General features: G+C 47.0%; 1 protein-coding gene across 1 annotated transcript; it reads left to right on the top strand.

Moving 5' to 3' along the window:
• The first annotated feature begins 1,168 nt into the window (after positions 1–1,168).
• On the top strand, positions 1,169–13,665 carry LOC146356649 (vomeronasal type-2 receptor 26-like). Its single transcript, XM_084830238.1, has 6 exons — positions 1,169–1,401; positions 2,276–2,447; positions 5,520–6,335; positions 9,326–9,376; positions 11,362–11,592; positions 13,657–13,665. Exons 1-6 carry the CDS (start codon positions 1,169–1,171, stop codon positions 13,663–13,665), a joined length of 1,512 nt encoding a protein of 503 aa, XP_084686364.1.
• The last annotated feature ends 8,326 nt before the right edge of the window (positions 13,666–21,991 follow it).

Genomic DNA, 21,991 nt, shown 5'->3' with positions numbered 1-21,991 from the left:
GGCTGGGCCGGAACCATATAGGGTTTTAAAGGTCAAAACCAACACCTTGAATTTGGCCCTGAAAACAACTGGTAACCAGTGCAACCAGTGATGACCTTTGGGTGAGCAGCAGAGGATCCAAAGGGACTGAAGTTGTGAGGGGGACAGTTTCCCTCCTTCCCTGGGTTTCTGGAAGACCCATCAGCCATTCTGAGGGGCTTGGAGGTGGGGCCTGAGGGGCTATAGAGGGAAGGGAGGGGTGAGCAGGAAAGCCCCAAAGCAAGTCAACATCCTTGAACCTCCTCTCTTCCTCCACCCCCTTCAAACACACTATATTTCAGTCAGTCCTGGTCACATGTGGAAAATAATATATTTTATAAATATTAATTAAGCTTTGTCCTTCAGTTCTTCCCTTGGAAGATGCAAAACTGATGGGGCTCAAAATGTCCTATGTCTAACCTTAAAGGAGACAAAATAGAAACAGGGGAAGGAAAGGGGCATTCTCGGGCACCCCCATCCGAATCTGGGGCTGCTGCTCCTGCTGGGTGCTGAGTTTGGGCATGGTAAGAGGGCACCAGCTAGAAGAGTCCCTTTGAAAAGGGGGCACTTGGGGGAAAACCTGTATCTCCAAAGACTACATTGATCCTGGTTCTGAAGGTTTTTCATGGGCAAACGTCAAGCCAAGCTCACCTGTCCCCACCGCCACCCCCTGGCCCATGTCAAGAGGTTGGAGCCACAATGCTGAGTTCTCACAAACATATTTTTCTCCAGCTGAACAAAGGGTTCAGGAAGTTGCAGAAGTGATGCAACTTCTTCCACATATAATCTTCAAAATCATAGTGATTTATTCTTCTTTCTGGAAAACCTCAGGAGGTTTTTCCAAAGGTCACCTCTGAGTCCACTGACATAAACATGAGATCCAGAAGAAACATCGGTCGATGTTTTGCATCCAGGTGCTAGAGGACTGGTGCATAAATGCCTCCTGTGCCATGGAGAGCTGGGGAGGAGGTTTAGGGCAGCTGAGGACGACTGTGTGGTTGTGGAGTTTACTACCTATCTTCCCCTTATGATGTAAAGCCTTGGCTGTGCTCCATCTATGCAGCAAAAGCCACAGAAACCTCAGTCTTGCAAGAGTACTTTGGCTTCCTCTGATTGTTCTTCTAACCGGTTGAAAGGAGCAGTCACAAGGATGGAGGCTGTGCCAGGCGTACCCAGAATGCTGCTGCTCTCACTTCTGCTGCTACCCCAGGCCACCTGTGGGATGCTCCGGGCCAGATGCCTCTTGACTTTGGAAAGGGATGAATTGGCCCCGCTGAATCATTACAGGCCAGGGGACCTCCTCATTGGTGGGGTCATCTATGCCACAGGAGTGAGGTTTCTACCATCCACTTTCAACAAGCCTCCATCTACCATGCTTTATGGGTAAGTCATTCTGGGTGAGATGGCGTTGCTGCTGCTCCAGTCACTACTGATTTCCTGTGCTCCATTCATCCCTAATAAACAGAGATTGTTCTTTTACTTGGACCTGGTAAATCGCTTTCCTACTTTGACCAGAGGGATGCATCAACACAAAGGACCCATTCAGAGCACAACTTGCTGGTTCATTTTATTGAACCATCTACATTCCGGGGTTGTTGTGTGTGATACTGTTTCGGCATTTAACTGCCCGCAGTAGTAGGCGACGTTGTATGCCCAGCAATTGTCTTGAAGCTGTTGGATAAACTATGAAGATAATGATGTAAACAGGAATAATATGAGGCTAACCATAAAATGGTGTTGTAGGTATGACATGCTTTTAGTACCATAAAGCACAATATAAAAGCTAAGAATTATAGAGCTGCAGTGAAATTAATGCCCCCCTTCCGAGAGGGCTCATTTAATTGACTTGTTGTTGTAATTGTGTTGTAATTGTGTTGTTGTTATAACACAGGTATTCTAGGATTCTGGTGGAACTTTCAAAAGAAATGCAGAGCAAATTACTAGAGGAGGAGTTGCAAGAGATGCCAACTCGAGTGAGGACATGGTGATTCTCTTCCCGTTCCCCCTCTCTCTCATAAATGGTGCCATGACTCGGATGTGGCAGGCTCTGAGCCAGACAGGTGGCAGTTGCCTGCTCTTGATCAGGGGGGTTGGACTCGATGGTCTTATAGGCCCCTTCAAACCCTACTGTTCTGTGATTCTATGAAAGAAGCAATAACTGAATACTTTCATTTCATTGAAGAAAGGATGAGAATGTGACACCTTTCTTTCTTTCTTTCTTTCTTTCCTTCTTTCTTTCTTTCCTTCTTTCTTTCAGGAAAGGATCCACAGAGTACTGGAAGATCCTGTCCTTCTTGTTTGCCATCCAGGAGATCAACCAGAATCCCAGACTCTTTACCAACATCACCTTGGGCTACAACACCCATGACAACTATTTCGATGCAAAAGTGACTTCGGATGTCTTGCTAGACCTGCTCTCTCCTGGGCAGGCAAATGTTCCCAACTACAAGTGCAGAAGACAGAATCACCCGCTGGCTGTTCTTGAAGGGACGGACATCTCCATCCAGATTTCAAACATGTTGGGCATCTACAAAATTCCACAGGTGCAGGGGGATGGGTTGCAGACTGAACCTAACCGTTTCGGGTACTTTCCAAGAAAACCACAGAGTACTAACTTCAAAAGGAGCTTCCTCTCCCCATGAATATAAGTGGTCCTGATCCACAGAGGGCTGCAAAGTGTTAAAGTCTTCCTACCACCATACCATGGTTCCAATCTGTATTGCGGGGCTCACTAGATGTTTGGCTGTGTTTCCACCAGCAATTTACTCCAACCTGCTTGTGCTGTGGGGTCTCAGTGGTTCCATGACATCGTGACCATTCAGCCCCAGTGTCGCATTTAATCACTGAAAAAATGCTTCTACTGAGACTGCTCATAGTCTAACTTTTCCTGGTTATGGCAGCTCCATTACTGACCTGTTTCCATAATTGCACCGGGTTCGCTGTCTTAGCCCTGCCCATGGGGCATGTAGCCCAGCCTTTGTGGGTGCTTCACTCTGACCTCAGTGACCCAACCCTTTCCCTCCCTGTTTTCCAGAAGTTTCATTGCCATTTTGGAGCAGGATGCTAAGGGACCAACTTTTAAAACGTCATTGAAAATTAGCACTAGAACACAGCCTATGACCCCAGTCAAAGGGTGTTTTCTCCCATTGTTCTAAATGAGTCTTGCCCTCTCAGTGACCACAGAAATGACAGAGAAGCCCCTCAGTTGACACGGCACATATCAAAGCCCTCAGTTCTTGAAATGCGATTAAGCGCGATCTCGAGGCTTCGGTCCATTGCTTTAGGATGTAACTCCTTCACAGCTTCCATATAGAGATCCTGTGCATTAAAATGGGGGCTGGTTTTGGTCTCTTTCCCACAACTAACCCATTAGTGCCTCCTCAGAAGTAACTCCCATTGCTCTGGATGAGGCTGAGATTCCCCCTCAGTTGAAATGGCACATATTAAAGCCCAATTGCTTATGCCTTAGGACTTAGCAGCTTCATTATAGCTATCCTGCGGGTTACAATGGGGGCTGGATTCCCTCTTTGTCTTTACTACTCTCTTTCCCACAACAAACCCATCAGTGTCTCCTCAGAAGTAACTCCCATTGTGCTGAATGAGGCTTGCCTTTGAATGCCAACATGGGAACTTACAAGGATTTCCCCCTCAATTGAAAAGGCACATTTTTAAGCCCAGTTCCTTAAATGCGATTAAGCGCCATCTGGAGGCTTCAGTCCATTGCCTTAGGATGTAACTCCTTCACAGCTTTGAAATAGAGATCCTGTGCATTAAAATGGGCGCTGGTTTCACTCTCTTTCCCACAACAACCCCATTACTGTCTTGTCAGAAGTCACTCCCCTTGTGGTCAATGAGGTCCTCTGGGTTAACATGGGGGCTAGTTTCCCTCTTTGTGTTCTCCCCTCCCTTTCTCAGCTCAAGCATATGTGTGTCTACTCGGAAGTAGCTCCCATTGTGCTCAATGAGCCTTGCTCCTGAAATGCAGGTGCACCTGGACTTTCAGGGGAAAGGAGAAATCGGGGAGAAGGGGAATGCCTTTTTAAAAATCCCATACTCCTTCAATAGCTTCTCCTTCTGTTGTCCCGGAAACAGACCCGAGGAGGCAGGAACACTGAAGTTGTGTGAAGGAGGGAGGGAGATGATCCTGGAGATGAAAAGATGCAAACATAAGCACCCGGGGTGTGGGATGCCCCAGACCCAACGCTTTGATTTTTTGCCAATTCATTAATGCATAATTGCACTTTAAATTCCCATTTCAGGGGCAACAAGAAAGGTTTAAAGTCGAGAGGGGGGATGCTCAAGACACAGTGCTTTGATTTTTTGCCCCTTTGTTAATGCACAATTGTGGTTTCAAACTCCATTTGAGGGGCAACAATGAACATTTAAGGGGGGGGATGCTCCAGTGCTTTGATTTTTCGCTCCTTCTCTAAAGCAAAACAAAAGGGCTGGGAAGGCAAGGTCCTAGGAGACTGGCCAGAGTGGGAAACTTCAGCGGGGCAGAGGGGGGAGGGAGCAGGGAATCAGAAACAGGAGGAGGTGGGAAAACAGATGGGGTAAGCAGACCCAACCCACTCCAAAAAGGTCCCACCTAGTCATCAAGAGAATAACATGATTAGGGCTCTGTGGAAACAGCGCAGCCCGCCAGGGTACAACGATGATAGACCGGGTCCTTTTGGAAACATGCGAGAGAGAAAATGTGCTTGGGGAAACAGTGCAACGAAGTTGGAAAAGAAGTGAAGGCAATAGCATGGAAACACACCCTTTGGGAAAGCTGCTTCTATCAAGGGCCAGTGTGGTGTAGTGGCAAGAGTGTTGGCTTGGGAGCCGGGAGATCCGGGTTTTAGCCCCCACTCGGCCATGGAAGCTCACTGGGTGACTTTGGGCCAGGCACACACTCTCAGCCCAACCCACCTCACAGGGTTGTTGTTGTGAGAATAAAATGGAGAGGAGGAGGATAATGTAAGCCGCCTTGGGTTCCTTGCAAGAGGAAAAAAGGCAGGGTATAAATGCAATAAAAATAAATAAATAAATAAATAAATAAATAAATAAATAAGGGCAATTCACCAGATTAGCATTATGCATCGTTTGCTCCTCATTCATATGCTTATAGCTCAGAAAGTACGGGGGGCCTCTGGGATACCAGTGGTGGGGACAGGAAACCACTTTCCAGCTCATGGTCACACCTAAGAAACCAGCTTGCTCCTATTCTGGGTTCTGTTTCTTGGCCAAGTTCAATACTGCTGGGAGATGGGATGAACTCTTCAGAACTTGCTTCCCTCAGGAGATGCTCAGTAATTTAGGGTATGTTTCTTTTTCAGTGTTCTATCATTATGAAGACTGAACATTTTATTTGTCATAAAATAAAGACTATTTGTTCCATTGGTATGAAATATGACACAGATAATTTCCAGTTCATGCAGGCGTTTCAGAAATATCTGATGAAGAACTGAAATTTGCTTCTGAAGCAAAACAAACCACTAATCTTTATCTTTTTTTGTCAGGTCAGCTATGCCTTTGCTTCTCAGATTCTGAGTGATAAAACTCAGTTCCCCTTTTTCTACCGGATGGTCCCTAAAGAAGGAGCCCAGTACCTGGGGATTGTGAAACTTCTCCTGCATTTCCGATGGACATTGATCGGTCTTGTTGTTCCAGACACCAACAATGGAGAGAGATGCATGAGGGCCTTGACCCTCGAGCTCATCAGCAATGGCATTTGTGTTGCTTTCACACAAAGCATCTCAGGACTGAATAGGGATGAAGTGGACTTCCCTCATCGTTCATTCCAGAATTGGAGACAAGTTAATGTCTTTGTTTATTGCGCAGAGACTAGATACTTCTTAACTGGACTACATCTTATGCAACAGTATGTTGAAATATTGATGAAACCCACCGTAGGGAAAGTCTGGGTCACAACGGCTTTGTGGGACTTCACCTTGGAGTTGAAGTATAATCGTCTTCCTTTCCAACATATCTTTGGTATGTTTTCGTTCATTCTCCAGCCAAATAAAAAGACAAAATATGATGATTTTTCACCCTTTTCCTTTACTATCCAGCAGTTTGTGGAGAACGCCTTTAGTTGTTCATATTCAAAGCATGCATTGTCTGTGAAAGGCTGGACAAGATGCAGGGAGAATGACAAACTGGAGGCCCTGCCCCAAGAAGACGTGGAGAGAATCCTGTCTCTCAATAGCTACATCATTTACAACACCATCCATGCTCTGGCCCATGCCTTGGATGCTGCTTTTATGTCCCTATCCAAGAGGATGGTGGTGAAAGGTGGAGGCAGCTTGGACATTCAAAGGCTACAGCCTTGGCAGGTATTCCCTTTACCATCATAGATATCTCTGTTGAACATGAGAATCAATTATACAATTCCAACGTGATTGCCTCAGAAGCTGAGAATATAAGCTAGTGGGATGAAATGTCAGGTATTTATGGAGTGAAACCAGCTGTGAAACTCCATATGCTGCTTCCTCTCTGGGCCCCCTTACACCTGACACAGAGGACTCAGCCGGTCCGGTCATGGCCCACATCAGTGGTGCAACTCCTCGGTGTCTGCACTGGCCTATTCCCTATGGCCCACCAGTGGAGCTGGGTTGCTGGCTCTCTTTGGTCCTTCCTGCCTCCTGACTGGGCTGCTAGTTTAGCATCTACCTGGCTCCTTTTGTCTACAGGAGTGTCAGTGTGTGCAGTACTGTCATCTGAAATGGTGTCTGGATATATGGGTGGCTCATGTGCCGGATGGCAGAAAACTCGACTTGAATCCGACAAGACACGTCATAGAGATCATTTGAAGACCTATGAGGTGGAGATACATGCAGCTAGGGATGGCGGAAAATTCTGCCACAGATCTCGGTGAGAATTCCTGCCACCCCCCCACCCCCCTTTGGATCCCCCCCAGGACGAGACTTACCTGGGGCGGATCTTCCGGGTGGCGGTGGCTCCAGTGGCGGCGGCCGGTCTTCCAACCGGCTGCCGCTGCCGCCATTTCCGGTGTTAAAAAAAAAAGACGTGATAGCTACATAAATCTTTACGTCACCTATCACGTCTGACTTTAAAAAACAAACTAACGCGCGTACGCAAATGGCGGTGGATACGGCCACCGCCATTTGTGTTCCTTATTTTGGGCCGTCTTAGTCTACGTAAATATTTATGTAGACTAAGACGGAGAAAATAAGGGGGAACACAAAGAGCGTAAATCTTTATGTAGACTAACATGGGCCAAAATAAGGAATGCAAATGGCGACGGCCGTAGCCGCCGCCATTTGCGTACTTGCGGTTTTTTTTTTTTTAAGTCAGACGTGATAGACTACATAAAGATTTATGTAGCCTATCATGGCTGACTACAGGGACGCAAACGGCGGCGGCTACGGCCGCCGCCATTCGCATCCCTGCTAGCTAGCGGCCTGATGTCCGGCTGCTGGCGGAGCCGGCCGGCGGCTCCGCAGAATACCCGCGGAGTGGAGCCGGCTGGCCAGCATCCTGGGGGGAGGGACGGAGTGCCTCCCCCCCTAGCGGAACCCGGCAGAGCCAGTAAGGCCAATTTCGTACATCCCTACGTGCAGCAAAGTGAGCTTTCTACGCGTGCTGCATCCACAAGCTTGCGCCCAGCTGAGCTGTTCAAGGTGGTTAGGGAGATGAGTCAGCCCCCCACCTGCACACACACTGAATCTGATCTTAGAGCCTTCGGTAGCTTGCTGTGATGCCTTGGTGATTGTTTTGTGAATAAAATGAGAGAGCCAGTGTGGTGTAGTGGCGAGAGTGTTGGACTGGGAGCCGGGAGATCCGGGTTCTAGTCCCCACTCAGCCATGGAAGCTCACTGGGTGACTTTGGGCCAGTCACAGACTCTCAGCCCAACCTACCTCACAGGGTTGTTGTTGTGAGGATAAAATGGAGAGGAGGAGGATTATGTAAGCCGCCTTGGGTTCCTTGCAAGAGGAAAAATGGAGGGATATAAATGTAATAAATAAATAATAAATAAATCTCGAGGATACGAGTCGACTTGGATGCTGTCATGGGAACAGAAGTCAACAGTGGGGTGTCCAGAAGCTCTGCTTGCATGATTAAACTGGATCATTTTCAGCTTGTGACTCCCGAGGATGTGGACAAGCTGCTTGGTTCGGCCAAAAAGACAACATGCCCTCTCGATCCCTGCTCATCCTGGCTTGTAGTCCAGTCAGGGGAGATGGTAAAGCAATTTCTGCTGAATATTATTAATGCCTCCCTAAGGGAAGGTAATTTTCCATCATGTCTGAAAGAAACAATTGGTAGACCGTTTCTGAAGAAGCCTCCCCTCGACCACATGGACTTCAATAATTATAGGCCATGCTGGGAAAGATTGAAGGCAAAAGGAGAAGGGGACAGCAGAGGATGAGATGGCTAGATAGCATCACTGATGCAACGGATATGAACTTGAGCACACTCTGGGAGAGAGCGCAGGACAGGAAGGCCTGGCGTGCTATGGTCAATGGGGTCACGAAGAGTCGGACACGACTTAATGACTGAACTACAACAACAACAACAAAAGCAATTTACCATTTGGGGGGAAGGTAATCGAGAAGGCGCTGTCCATTCAACTCCAAGCAGTCTTGGATGAAACTGATCACCTGGACCCATTTCAAACCAGCTTCAGAGCAGGATATGGAGTTGAGACTGCCATGGCCGCCTTGGTGGATGATCCCCACCTGGGAATTCATAGGGAGAGTGCATCCCTGTTGATCCTTTTGGATCTCTCAGCGGCATTTGATACCATCGACCATGGTATCCTTCTGGATCGCCTGAGGGAGTTGGGGGTTTGGGGCACTGCTCTGCAGTGGTTCTGCTCCTTTCTCTCAGGACATTTCCAGATGGCGTCACTCAGGGATAGTTGTTCCTCAAAAAAAGAACTATTATGTGGACAGGGCTACATTCTGTCCCCAGTGCTTTTCAATATCTACATGAAATCGCTGGGAGATCATGAGGAGGTTTTGCGCTGAGTGTTATCGGTATGCTGATGACACCCAAATCTATTTCTCCTTAACATCCTTATCCAAGGAAGGTAGGACTCTTCTGAATGACTGCCTGAAGTCAGTAATGGGCTGGATGAGGGAGAACAAGCTGAAGTTGAATCTAGGCAAGACAGAGGAGCTCATCCTGAGGGTTCCTAATTCAGGTATTGAGGTGTGTCAACCAGTTCTGGAGGGGGCTGCACTCCCCCTGAAGGAGCAAGCTCATAGCTTCGGGGTGCTTCTTGACCCAGCCCTGCCCCTGGCACCCAGGTGGAGGCAACAGTGAAGTGCCTGTTATCAGCTTTGGCTGATGCTCCAGCTACGCCCAGTCCTGCAACATGTGGACCTGGTGACGGTGGTGCACACGCTGGTAACCTCTAGGCCTGATTTCTGCAATGCGCTGTACTTGGGGCTGCCTTTATATTTAGTTCAGAAACTTCAACTGGCACAAAATGTGGCAGCCAGGTTGGTCTCTGGGACACCCCGTGGAGACCATATTACACCGATTTTAAAATCTTTACACTGGTGGCCAATTTGTTTCCGAGCAAAATATACAGTGCTGGTTCTCACCTTTGAAGCCTTGTATGGTCTTGGTCCAAGGTACCCTCGGGAGAGCCTTCTCCCCAACATCCCAGTCCACCACCTAAGGTCCTCTGAGGGGTCTCTGCTATGGCTGACTAATAAGAGACTGGCAGTCATGCACAAGAGGACCTTTTCCTTTGCTCCCCTCAGCTGTGGAATGACCTGCCGGTTGGAATGCGCCGGCTGACCTCTCTGGAAGTTTTTAAGCAGGCATTAAAGGTTGACTTGACTTATTGACTTATTACATTTATACCCCGCCTTTTTTCCTCTGTAAGGAAGCCAAGGTGGCGTATATAATCCTCCTCCTCTCCATTTTATCCCCACAACAACAACCCTGTGAGGTAGGTTGGGCTGAAAGTCTGTGACTGGCCCAAAGTCACCCAGTGAGCTTCCATGGCTGAGCTGGGACTAGAACCCGGATCTCCCGACTCCCAGTCCAGCGCTCTAGCCACTACACCACACTGGCTCTCATAAAGATGTTGTTATTCCGGCAGTTCTCCCCTTTGTAGAACTCCTGTTCTTTTTGCTGACTGTTGTATACTGTTTTTAAGCGGCGCTGTTTTAAGCTACGTTGTTTTATTGTTGGATTTTTTTTGAAAAAAAAAGTTTTTAGTTCAAAGTTGTTTTTAGGAATATGTATTCTTTGTATAGATTGTCTGTATGCTTTTATGTAAATGGTTTGTAAACTTTGCATACTGTATTTTACTGTTTTAACTTTTGTAAACAGCTCAGAGAGCTTCTGCTATGGGGTGGGATATAAATGATGATGATGATAACAACAACGACAACGACAACAACAACAATAATGTGCTGATAGTGTTTGATTTGCATGTACTTTTTTTTTTAAAGGGTGACTTTTGCTATTGTGCCAAGCTGTACTTTACCTCATCCTTTTGTACTGAACCTCTCTTTCCCCACTATGTGCAGAAGCGTTTCTTGCATCTGGTTTTATATCAAGCAGAAAATTGTTTTCTGGTGGGAGAAATTGTCTAAATCAATGTTTATGCCTGAAAGGGGAAATGCAGATTATCTCCTAAGAGCATACTAAAGGTATAATATTTACAGCATGATCTCCCCTTACTCACATTTTCTCTAAGCTAAACAGTTCCAGATGCTGTTGCCTTTCCCCACAGGGGAGTGACTACAGCCCTTGATCCCCTTGGTGGCCTTTTTCTTCACCTTTTCCAGTTCTACAATATCCTTTTTGAGGTGAAGCATACAGAGCATTCCAGTTGTGGTCCCATCATAAATCTGCATGAAGGCAGAGAACGATAATATTTACAGCACAATCCCATTCAGCTCTGCTCAGACATCCCCTTAAGTTCGGTGGCACTTTCTCCTAGGTAAATTTATTTAGTAACTTACTTGGGAATAAGCCCCACTGAATTCAGTGGACTTCATTTCTGTGTAGAGGTGATTGAGATTGCAGCCCTCATGACATAAACTAAGTGCTGCTATTTAATGGTACCCAAAATATGCCCTGTGAAATGGCCACTCTCCCTTTACCTGAGGGTAAGACCAGGCAGGATTGTCCTTGGGGTACAAAAATAAGGTTATATATTTCATGGCTTCCGCTTCCCAAGCTGCTAAAGCAGACAAAAGGACATTCTGGGAGGAAACCAGGTCCCTTGCACATGCTAAGAGACACACACAGCCCCTTGAGTCTGGAACCAGCCCTGAGCCATAGAAGATACAAGCATGAAATGGGCAGAAGTGCCATATCAAGTGTGCTTTCTTGTTTTCTCAGTGGTGGTGTTTTCCCTACCTTTCTAGCTTCACCCTTTCCTGAGCAACTCCCAGCTTTACAATAATTCTATGGATGGAGTATATTTGGATGGGAATGGAGACCTGGCAGCTGACTTTGACATCGTGAACTGGGTGAAGTTTCCCAATAGGTCTGTCCGTAGAGTAGAATTTGGGAGAATGGAAAGACGGGGATCCCCAGCAGGCCTCAAGGTCACCATTGACCAAGATGCCATTGTATGGCCCAAATGGCTCAACAAGGTGAGGAAGATCGTTCCTTTCATTTCATTGTATATATTTAGGATATCGTAATCTCTCTCTCTCTCTCTCTCTCTATATATATATATATATATATATATATATATAGAGAGAGAGAGAGAGAGAGAGAGATGTGTTCATTTGTATGTCCTTGATGGAGTCGAAAACCATACATCTGATAGTTAAGAAACTTTCAGGAATTGATGTCCCTCTATTGTTCCTCTGATGTGCCTCTATGGCTGCAAAAAAGGCAAATGCCATTTTGGGCTGCATTAATAGAAGCATAGCTTCCAAATCCCAGGAAGTACTAGTTCCCCTCTACTCAGCACTGGTTAGGCCTCATCTGGAGTACTGTGTCCAGTTCTGGGCACCACACTTTAAAAAGGATGCAGACAAACTGGAGAGGGTTCAGAGGAGGGCTACAAAGATGATCAGGGGACTGGAAACAAAGCCCTATGAAGAGAGACTGAAAGAACTGGGCATGTTCAGCCTTGAGAAGAGAAGACTGAGGGGAGATAGGATAGTGCTCTTCAAGTACTTGAAAGGTTGTCACAGAGAGGAAGGCCAGGATCTCTGCTCCATCATGCCAGAGTGCAGGACATGGAAGAATGGGCTCAAGTTCCAGGAAGCCAGTTTCTGGCTGAACATCAGGCAATGTGACAATGGAAACAATGACCTAGGAAGGTGGTGGTCTCTCCCACACTGGAGGCATTGAAGATGAGGCTGGACAGCCACTTGTCAGGGATGCTGTGACTTGGATTCCTGCATTGATCAGGGGGTTGGACTCGATGGCCTTGTAGGCCCCTTCCAACCCTACTATTCTATGATTCTATGATTCTATCTGGAATGGTTTTAGGCATAATGAAAATTTCACACACACCCATCTTGAAAAAAAATGGTGGGCGGTCAAAACCTTCAGACAGTCACTGCCTCTATGCCATTTGATTGAGTGTTATGAAATGTTTAGGAATTTTTATACCTCTGTCTAGGATGGTTTTAGGCATAGTGATCATTTCGTCCCCTATCCTGAAAAAAAAAATGGCAGCCAATCAAAATTTTTAAAGATGTAGTACTTAATATAATTGTTTGTTCGCATGTCTTCCAAGTCTATGAAACCTAGGGGGTGTCTCCTTGACAACGTAAGGAGAAGGGAATCGTGGCTTACTCAGATTTGTCAAGCAACTGGCTTTTGTCCGCACAGGGCTCCACAAATGAATGCACCACACTGTTCTAAGTCACTTCACAGGAACATACTTCTGGGAGGGGTGGGGGTTGGAGATAACATCAGCAGACTGGCAGGATTAAATGTCATTTACCTTGACAGTCCTTGTTTCTGTGCTTAGCCTCTGCCTCAATCCAGGTGCGTGGAAAGCTGCCGCCCTGGATTCGTCAAGGAGGTTCAGGAAGGAAGGCCTATTTGCTGCTATGCCTGTCCTCCCTGCATGGAAGGGACCATCTCCTCCCAAGAAGGTGGGTGACACTGGAGAAAAATGCAGCCCATGGGGCGGAGGGAACTCCCCATTGCTCAACTTGGATCCTTTATTGCAATATCCATAATTCAACTCACAAAGAGAGTCCTAAGAAATGACCTGGAAGGATGGACCGAGGCCTGGAGGGTGTGGAGGCAGAGGATGAGGCAGGGATCAGCACCAGCAGCCGACAGGTGTCTTCTGCACTTTACCTTGTATGTACGTCTTCCATGATTAAAATTATAATCTTCACCCCACTTCTCTGAGTGGTGAGACATTGCAGGGGTGGAGCACTCACCAAGGGTTGGTTTCCTTGGGAAGGAGGTCAGTGGAGGCTTAGGGTCATTCTGTAATGCTTGACTTTATTCACAAATAAACATAAGAACATCAGAAGAGCACTGTCCAAAATCTGTCGTGTGTGTGTGTGTGTGTATTAGTGGCTCAAAAATATGTTTAGATTGTTTGTTCTTCATTAGTATATGTTCCATTAAGACACAAATGTACCTAAGGGTGCATTTCTATTCCTTAAGGGCACAATCCTATCCGGATGCCCATCAGCCTCTGGATACGTCACCTCTGTGCTTCTCCCGCTTTGCAGTTTTGCTAGAAGGCTGTGTTTGTTTGCACAACTAGCTAGGGCTGTGCAGAGCATGGGGGAAAGGCTGGGGAGGGCTGTGGAAGGCTCATATCCCTGCTTCCCCAGTCCCTTCCCTCCCCTACCACACAAATGCCCCTTTTCCATCTTCTCAGAGGTCACTTTTGGGAGTTCAGAGAGGCAGCTGGCACAGTTCGCTCCATGTCAGCTGCAAGGGGGAGGGGGAAGCGGAGGGGAGCTTGGACTCCTGGGTCTGAGGTTGGAGCACTGTCTATCGTATTGCCCCCTCCCCCGAGACGCTATCTAGGGGCCATTGTATTGCTCTACCCATCACTTTTGCCTGAATAATGATCTTGACTTTCAAACTTCTTATCAAGTTAAATAAATGTAACAACACACACACACACACACACACACACATACAATGGCCACACACATACACACATAAACAATCCAGATTTCCCTGGCATGTTACAGGTGTGTTTGTGACGCAATAATTATTGCTTTGACTCCATCCTGTCTCATCACTATGTGGTCTCACAACATATCCCTTGCACTGGTGATCAGAGAAGATCCTCCGGGTTTACTTCTTTGCTCACATTTCTGTTTGTATGAGACATGTTGCGATGCCATAAGGCTGATGTCACTGTCAGTCTAGTATGAGCACTAATGTCAGGAGTGCGCTAGCTGCCTCTTAAAGTCCCCTCTAGTAGCCAAAACAAGACACAGACAAAAGGGATTCTTTCCAAGGCTTTATTCCTTTACAGCCTAATGACTCTTTCAGATGCTAATTGCCAGCGACTAAGCAAGGAACTGCAAAGTGTATCATAGCAGGGTAACCTAAGCTCCACGTACGCAGTTGGTCCCCGTTTGGAGGAGGGCGGGAAAACTCTGAAACTTATGGGCTAAGAGGGGAGGCTCCCACCCTTACCCATGGGGCATTGGGACGCAGCCATTCCCGTAGCACCAAGTGGGCTGAGAGCCTCCTCTCGGTGCCCTCCACCTCGCGTCTCTCTCTGTGCTGGCACCTTGAGTTTAGCAACAACCGATCTCCCGCTCTTTCGCTGCCAGGGTCACTATCTCTCTCAGGAATGCGAGGAGCTGCCTCTCCCTGCAGCTGTGCCTCTGAGAGATGAGCGGGCTCCTCTCCCACGGGGTGTAGCTCTTCCTCAGAATCAGAGCTGCTTTGGGACTCCATGGGCTCAGTTCCAACCCTGACATCTAACCCCAAGGTGGCCCAAGTGCAAAACCTGCCCCTCTAGTCTGGGTTCCTTTCTTATTGGTAAGAAAGCCAATGAGCCAAGCATCATTTACTAAGAGTCTGGCACTTTTGTTTCCCACCTGGGAAGCCCCAAGATAAGAAAAAATAAATTACTCTTGTACGAAGAAAATATGTTGAATTGCACTGGGCTCTGGATCTCAGATTTGAATACAGAATTCTCTTGGAGGGATCTAATTACTGAATTTCCTTATTGGGCAGCAGGAATAACATGGTTCAAATATGAAAGGTTTGCCTGATTTTCCTCACCTGCATTAAATTAATGTGTGATTTTTTCACACCAGAAAAAAAAAGTCTTTAGTGGAAGGTAAAAAACATGAAATGCTAAAGATGCAAAGGAGACATTTCTCTTGTTCTTTCCAGATGCAGACCATTGTACCAAGTGTCCAGATGATCAGCATCCAAACCAGGACTGGGATCAATGTGTCCCCAAGGTTATAACTTTCCTGTCATATGGAGAACCTTTGGGGATTATCCTGGCTACTTTTGCCCTATGCTTATCCTTTACAATGGGCTTTGTCTTGGGAATATTCATTAAATTCCAAGAAACTCCAGTAGTCAAAGCCAACAACCGGGACCTGTCCTATATTCTCCTTGTCTCCCTCCTGCTTTCATTCTTGTCCTCCTTCCTCTTCATTGGCCAGCCAAAGAAAGCAATCTGCCTCCTCCGACAAATGGCCTTCAGCATCATCTTCTCGGTTGCCGTCTCTTCTCTGTTGGCCAAAACGATCACTGTGGTGCTGGCCTTCCTGGCCACAAAGCCAGGGAACAGGGTGAGGGGATGGCTGGGAAAGGGTTTGGCCAACTCCATTGTCATTTCCTCTTCCAGTATCCAAGTTGTCATCTGCACCATTTGGCTGGGTACCTCTCCACCGTTCCCAGACTCTGACATGCACTCCCAGCCTGGACAGATCATCCTGCAATGCAATGAAGGGTCTGTTGATATGTTTTATGCTGCCCTTGGCTACATGGGCTTCCTGGCTGCCATCTGCTTCACAGTAGCTTTCCTAGCCAGGAAGCTGCCTGGGGCTTTCAATGAAGCCAAGCTGATCACCTTCAGCATGCTGGTCTTTTGCAGCGTTTGGGTGTCCTTTGTGCCCACCTACCTGAGCACCAAGGGGAAATACATGGTGGCCGTGCAGGTCTTCTCCATCTTGGCCTCCAGCGCTGGGTTACTGAGCTTCATCTTTATTCCGAAATGCTACATTATTATTCTGAGACCAGAACTGAATACAAAGGAGCATCTTATAATGAAAACAAAAGCATAAATCAGATTTTTCTTGTTACCTAATACCTCAGTATCCTACTCTTTTTTTGTACTGTGTTCCATGTTTGGCAAAAGAGGCTTCATTCCAACTTTGGAAAAACACCAGAGGAAATCCTTTTGACATTCTAGTCCAGATAGCTATGGGTTTTTTTTAAAAAAAGTTTTACTCTGTCTTTTAATGCTCTCCAGGTATTTTGAGATTTTCCCTTTGTCAAATGGCTTGTGGCCCCTTTTCAGTGCCGAAATGCAGTATAATTATATTTCAGTGGATAAATAAATAAGTAAATAAATAAATCCTAGACACCAGGCCTGGCCCTCAGGTCAGAACAGGTGCCATGCCATTCCTACAAGTGGCACCATGTAAATGCTTTTTCAGCAGCCTGTTAATTTTATCTTTGTTTTGTAAATTGGAAGGAAGAAGGATTTTCTGTCCAGTTTATTCCCTTTGGGCAGAATCTAATGGGGTGCTCACGCCCCCACTGATTTATTAATGCCCCACTGATTCTCTTCCACAAGCAGTGGGTCACGCCAACTAAATTCCACAAGCGAGACCCACCGCTTACACAAGGGAGATTTAGGGCTTCATGGTGGAAGCCCCCAAACAAGCCGAAACTCACATTTTTGGAAGGAGGCAGCTTGGCAGAGCTCTGTTTTGTTTTGCGATCTCTGCCGACCTGCCTCCTTTCAGAAATAAGCATTTCTCCTCATTTGGGTTTGTCTGGAAGCACTAAATTGTCATTGCCCAAGCAGTCGGGGCTGCTTGGGCAATGGAATTGGCAGTTTGTAGGAGAATTGGCATGGGTATAAATGCCCTGTTGGATTCTGCCCCAAATAACACCGTTTCAGCCATTCGACAGCCCATCTTAGTTTTGACGAGACAGCAGAGACTGGATTTTGGGCCACTGATTGAGTTTTTAAGAGTGCTGCTCAGATTTTTTGACCAGGGTCCCATCAGTTGGCTCTTCTGTTTTTCCATTTTGAGGCTGCTCCCTCTTTGGTATAGATCCAGACATCATTACACCAAAAAGGATAATGACTCTGGCTATGAGACTGGAATACTTAGCAACTGCCCCTATTCCTTCAGAATCTTGGGTGGGGGTGGGGGGAGAGGAGCCTTCTCTAAGGGGGCCTCGTTACTCTCCCATGTGCAAACATTTATATTTGGCCCATAGTGAGCAAAACCCAGAGGTCAGATAGTCCCTACCCAGAATGCACAATGGAGGGGGAGGTAGGTGTCAGGTGTTAACAAAGGGGGCCTGTACCCCTCCGGTTTGGCCGAGGTCAGAGGGAGGGCCTTCAGCTTCCCCCCTCCTGCCCCTCAGGGAATTTAGGCTGGCAGTTGGGACTCTTTGGATCTCCTTGGGCTGCAATCTGGGGCTCTTTCCCTAGACAACAGGCTGGCCAGCACCAGTGGCTTTTCCCATGGGCTGAGTTTGGTAAAGTGGTGCTTCTCACCCCGGTGACTCCGGAGTGTCTTCCAGTCCCTAGATCTCCTCTCTTTGGGTCCCGCATCTAATCTTGTGGGATCTAACATGGCAGTAACAGCAGCAGCAGCAGCAGCAGCAGGATGCAAACGGGGGCTCCCCTGCCCCCCCTTTGTCTGGGGCTGCTGCCTCTGCTGGTTGCTGAGCATGGGTGAAGGGAGAGACTCTGGTTCCCCTGAGAAGGGGATGGGGCAGCCCAACATGGGTGAAGCCTGGCAGGGGAGGAAGTGGCAGAAGGAATGAAGGGTCAGGGAGGAGGCAGAGGGGACCCACTCCTGTTCCTTTCAGCAGGCAGTCTGGGAGACCAGGAAAATGAAGCTCCAGGTGTCAAACAAAATCTGGGATGGTATAAAAGCTGAAACGGGCCAGAATGGCCCCTTTATATTAAAAAAGCAAGCCAAAAATAGTGGCAAGTATTAGAAACACTTGCGAACAATATTTTAGGACTCAAACCATTGCAATATTATATTATTATTAGCCCTATAATGCCCAGAACACTTCCAGAACAGAACAGAACGGCCCAGAACAGCCACTTCTGAGTGCACGAAATCAACCAAACTCACTAGTCACAAATAACTTCATGGCGGGGATGCCATAAGGCACAAAACATCCTCAGAAACCACATTCCAATACCCGTTCTGGGCAATATACTGTACTGAAGAAAAATGGCCTGGAATGGCAACTTCCAAGTGAGCCAAATCACCCAAACTCACCAGTCCCACCAGACTAGATGGGATTGATACAATGCACTCCAAAATCTCCATATGAACCACGTTTTAATAGCTGTTTCGGGCCACAGTCCATATTCCGCAAAACAGGCTGAAATGGCAACTTGTAAGCGAACCAAACTAACCAAACTCACCAGTCACATCAGACTATGAGGGACTGATATAATAAGCCACAAAACCTCCATGGAAACCACGTTTAAGTACCCATTCCAGGACATAGTCTGTATTGCGCAAAATAGGCTGTAACGGCAACTTCCAGACAAACTGGAGAGGATTCAGAGGAGGGCAACAAAGATGATCAGAGGACTGGAAACAAAGTCCTATGAAGAGAGACTGAAAGAACTGGGCATGTTTAGCCTTGAGAAGAGAAGACTGAGGGGAGATATGATAGCGCTCTTCAAGGACTTGAAAGGTTGTCCCAGAGAGGAAGGCCAGGATCACTTCTCTATCATCCCAGAGTGCAGGACACGGAATAATGGGCTCAAGTTCTAGGAAGCCAGATTGCGGCTGAACATCAGGAGAAACTTCCTGACTGTTAGAGCAATATGACAATGGAACCAGTTACCTAGGGAGGTGGTGGGCTCTCTCACTTTGGAGGCCTTCAAGACGAGGCTGGACAGCCATCTGTCAGGGATGCTCTGACTTGGATTCCTGCATTGAGCAGGGGGTTGGACTCGATGGCCTTGTAGGACCCTTCCAACCCTACTATTCTATGATTCTATGATTCCATGAGAGCCAAATCAACCAAGCTCTCCAGTCACACGTAACAACAAGGGACCAATGCGATAAGCCACAAAACACCCACAGAAACCACATTCCGATACTCCTTGTGGACATTAGTCCATATTCCAGAAAATGGCCCAGAACGGCAACTTCCAAGTGAGCAAAATGAGCCACAAACTGTTGTGGGGAAATAGCCCAGGCTGGCAACTCCTGAGTGTGTGAAACTAACCACATACACCACTGTCATTTTACTAGATGGAACAGATGCAGTTAATCATGAAATGTGGTTCCCGTGGATGTTTTGTGGCTTATTATATCAATCCCATCTAGTCTGTTGTTACTGGCAAGTTTGTATCAATCCCATCTAGTCTGGTGTGACTAGTGAGTTTGGTTGATTTGGCTTGTTTGGACGTTGGTGTCCCTGCCTGTTCTGCAGAATATGGACTATGGCCCGAAACGGGTATCAGAACATGGTTTCTGTGGATGTTTTGTGGCTTACTGCATCCCTGCCATGGAGTTATGTGAGACTGATGAGTTTGGCTGGCTTTGCTCATTCGGAAGCGGCTATTCTATATGTGTACTGGGCATTATGAGTTTAACAGTAATATAGTGTTGCAAGGGTTTTAGTTCTAAAATATTGTTCTCAAGTGTTTCTAACACATGCCACCATTTTTGTCATGGTTCTTCTATATAAAGAGGCTGTTCTGGCTTTAAAGATTGAGGAGAGGTCAAAACCCTCCCTGCGTGACTGGAACGGATCCTCCTTTCGAAGCCTGGAGGATGAGAGGACAAATCCTTCTGCTCATGTGAGGTTCCTCCTTCCTCAGAGCCATGGAATCATAGAATCATAGAATAGGAGGGTTGGAAGGGGCCTACAAGACCATCGAGTCCAATCCCCTGCTCAATTCAGGAATCCAAATCAGAGCATCCCTGACAGATGGCTGTCCAGCCTCGTCTTGACTGTCTCCAGTGTGGGAAAGCCCACTACCTCCCTAGGTAATTGGTTCCATTGATGTATTGCTCTAACAGTCAGGAAGTTTTTCCTGATGTTCAGTTGGAATCTGGCTTCCTGTATCTTGAGCCCATTATTCCGTGTCCTGCACTCTGGGATGATTGAAAAGAGATCTTGGCCTTCCTCTCTGTTACAACCTTTCAAGGACTTGAAGAGTAGGGATTTCAGAGAATTCCACCACGGATCTCAGTGAGGCATTTGGCCCCCCGAAATCCATGGTGGAACGAAGCCTCCCCCCCCCCACGAAAGGTGCACGAAACGGAGCACTTACCTGCTGCCGTCCGCGCTGACTTGCGAATGACAGCTGCATCTGCGGCCACCATTCGCTTCCTCATTATAGCCGTAATAGCCTAAATAAATATTTACGTAGGCTAAAACGGCAAAAAAAAGGAACGCAAATGGCAGCTGCCGTAGCCACCACCATTTGTGTTGGCTGTCCCCCGCCCCCATGATAGGCTACGTAAATACTTACGTAACCTATCACGGCAAAATACAGGGATGCAAATGGCGGCAGCTACGGCAGAGGGTACGGAGGCTCAGGCTACGGAGCAGAGCTGGCCGGAGAAAATTTTGGGGGGAGGGATGGAGTGCCTCCCCCCACCGTGAATGTCACCCCTTGAAAAGGTAAGTGACTTTCGTACATCCCTATTGAAGAGTGCTATCCTATCTCCCCTCAGTCTTCTCTTCTCAAGGCTAAACATGGCCAGTACTTGCAGTCTCTCTTCATAGGGCTTTCTTTCCAGTCCCCTGATCACCTTTGTTGCCCTCCTCTGAACCCTCTCCAGTTTGTCTGCATCCTTCTTAAAGTGTGGTGCCCAGAACTGGACACAGTACTCTAGATGAGGCCTAACTAGTACTTCCCGGGATTTGGAAGCTATGCTTCTATTAATGCAGCCCAAAATAGCATTTGCCTTTTTTGCAGCCATAGAGGCACATCAGAGGCACAATAGAGGCACATCAATTCATGAAAGTTTTTTAACTATCAGATGTATGGTTTTCGACTCCATCAAGGACATACAAATGAACACATCTCTCTCTCTCTCTCTCTCTCTCTCTATATATATATATATATATATATAGAGAGAGAGAGAGAGAGAGAGAGAGAGAGAGATTAAGATATCCTAAATATATACAATGAAATGAAAGGAACGATCTTCCTCACCTTGTTGAGCCATTTGGGCCATACAATGGCATCTTGGTCAATGGTGACCTTGAGGCCTGCTGGGGATCCCCGTCTTTCCATTCTCCCAAATTCTACTCTACGGACAGACCTATTGGGAAACTTCACCCAGTTCACGATGTCAAAGTCGGCTGCTAGGTCTCCATTCCCGTCCAAATACACTCCATCCATAGAATTATTGTAAAGCTGGGAGTTGCTCAGGAAAGGGTGAAGCTAGAAAGGTAGGGAAAACACCACCACTGAGAAAACAAGAAAGCACACTTGATATGGCACTTCTGCCCATTTCATGCTTGTATCTTCTATGGCTCAGGCCTGGTTCCAGACCCAAGTGGCTGTGCGTGTCTCTTAGCATTTGCAAGGGACCTGGTTTCATCCCTGAGTGTCCTTTTGTCTGCTTTAGCAGCTTGGGAAGCGGAAGCCATGAAATATATAACCTTATTTTTGTACCCCAAGGAGAATCCTGCAATCTGGGCCTGGTCTTACCCTCAGGTAAAGGGAGAGTGGCCATTTCATGGGGCATATTTTGGGTACCATTAAATGGCAGCACTTAGTTTATGTCATGAGGGCTGCAATCTCAACCACCTCTACACAGAAATGAAGTCCACTGAATTCAGTGGGACTTATTCCCAAGTAAGTTACTAAACAAATTTACCTAGGAGAAAGTG

The sequence above is a fragment of the Heloderma suspectum genome, chromosome 2, assembly GCF_057233095.1.
Source record: "Heloderma suspectum isolate Gila_16-S chromosome 2, 16-S_ref, whole genome shotgun sequence".
Lineage (NCBI taxonomy): Eukaryota > Metazoa > Chordata > Lepidosauria > Squamata > Helodermatidae > Heloderma > Heloderma suspectum.
The sequence above is the reverse complement of the archived record's forward strand: the minus strand, read 5'-3'. Positions and strand labels throughout refer to the sequence as shown.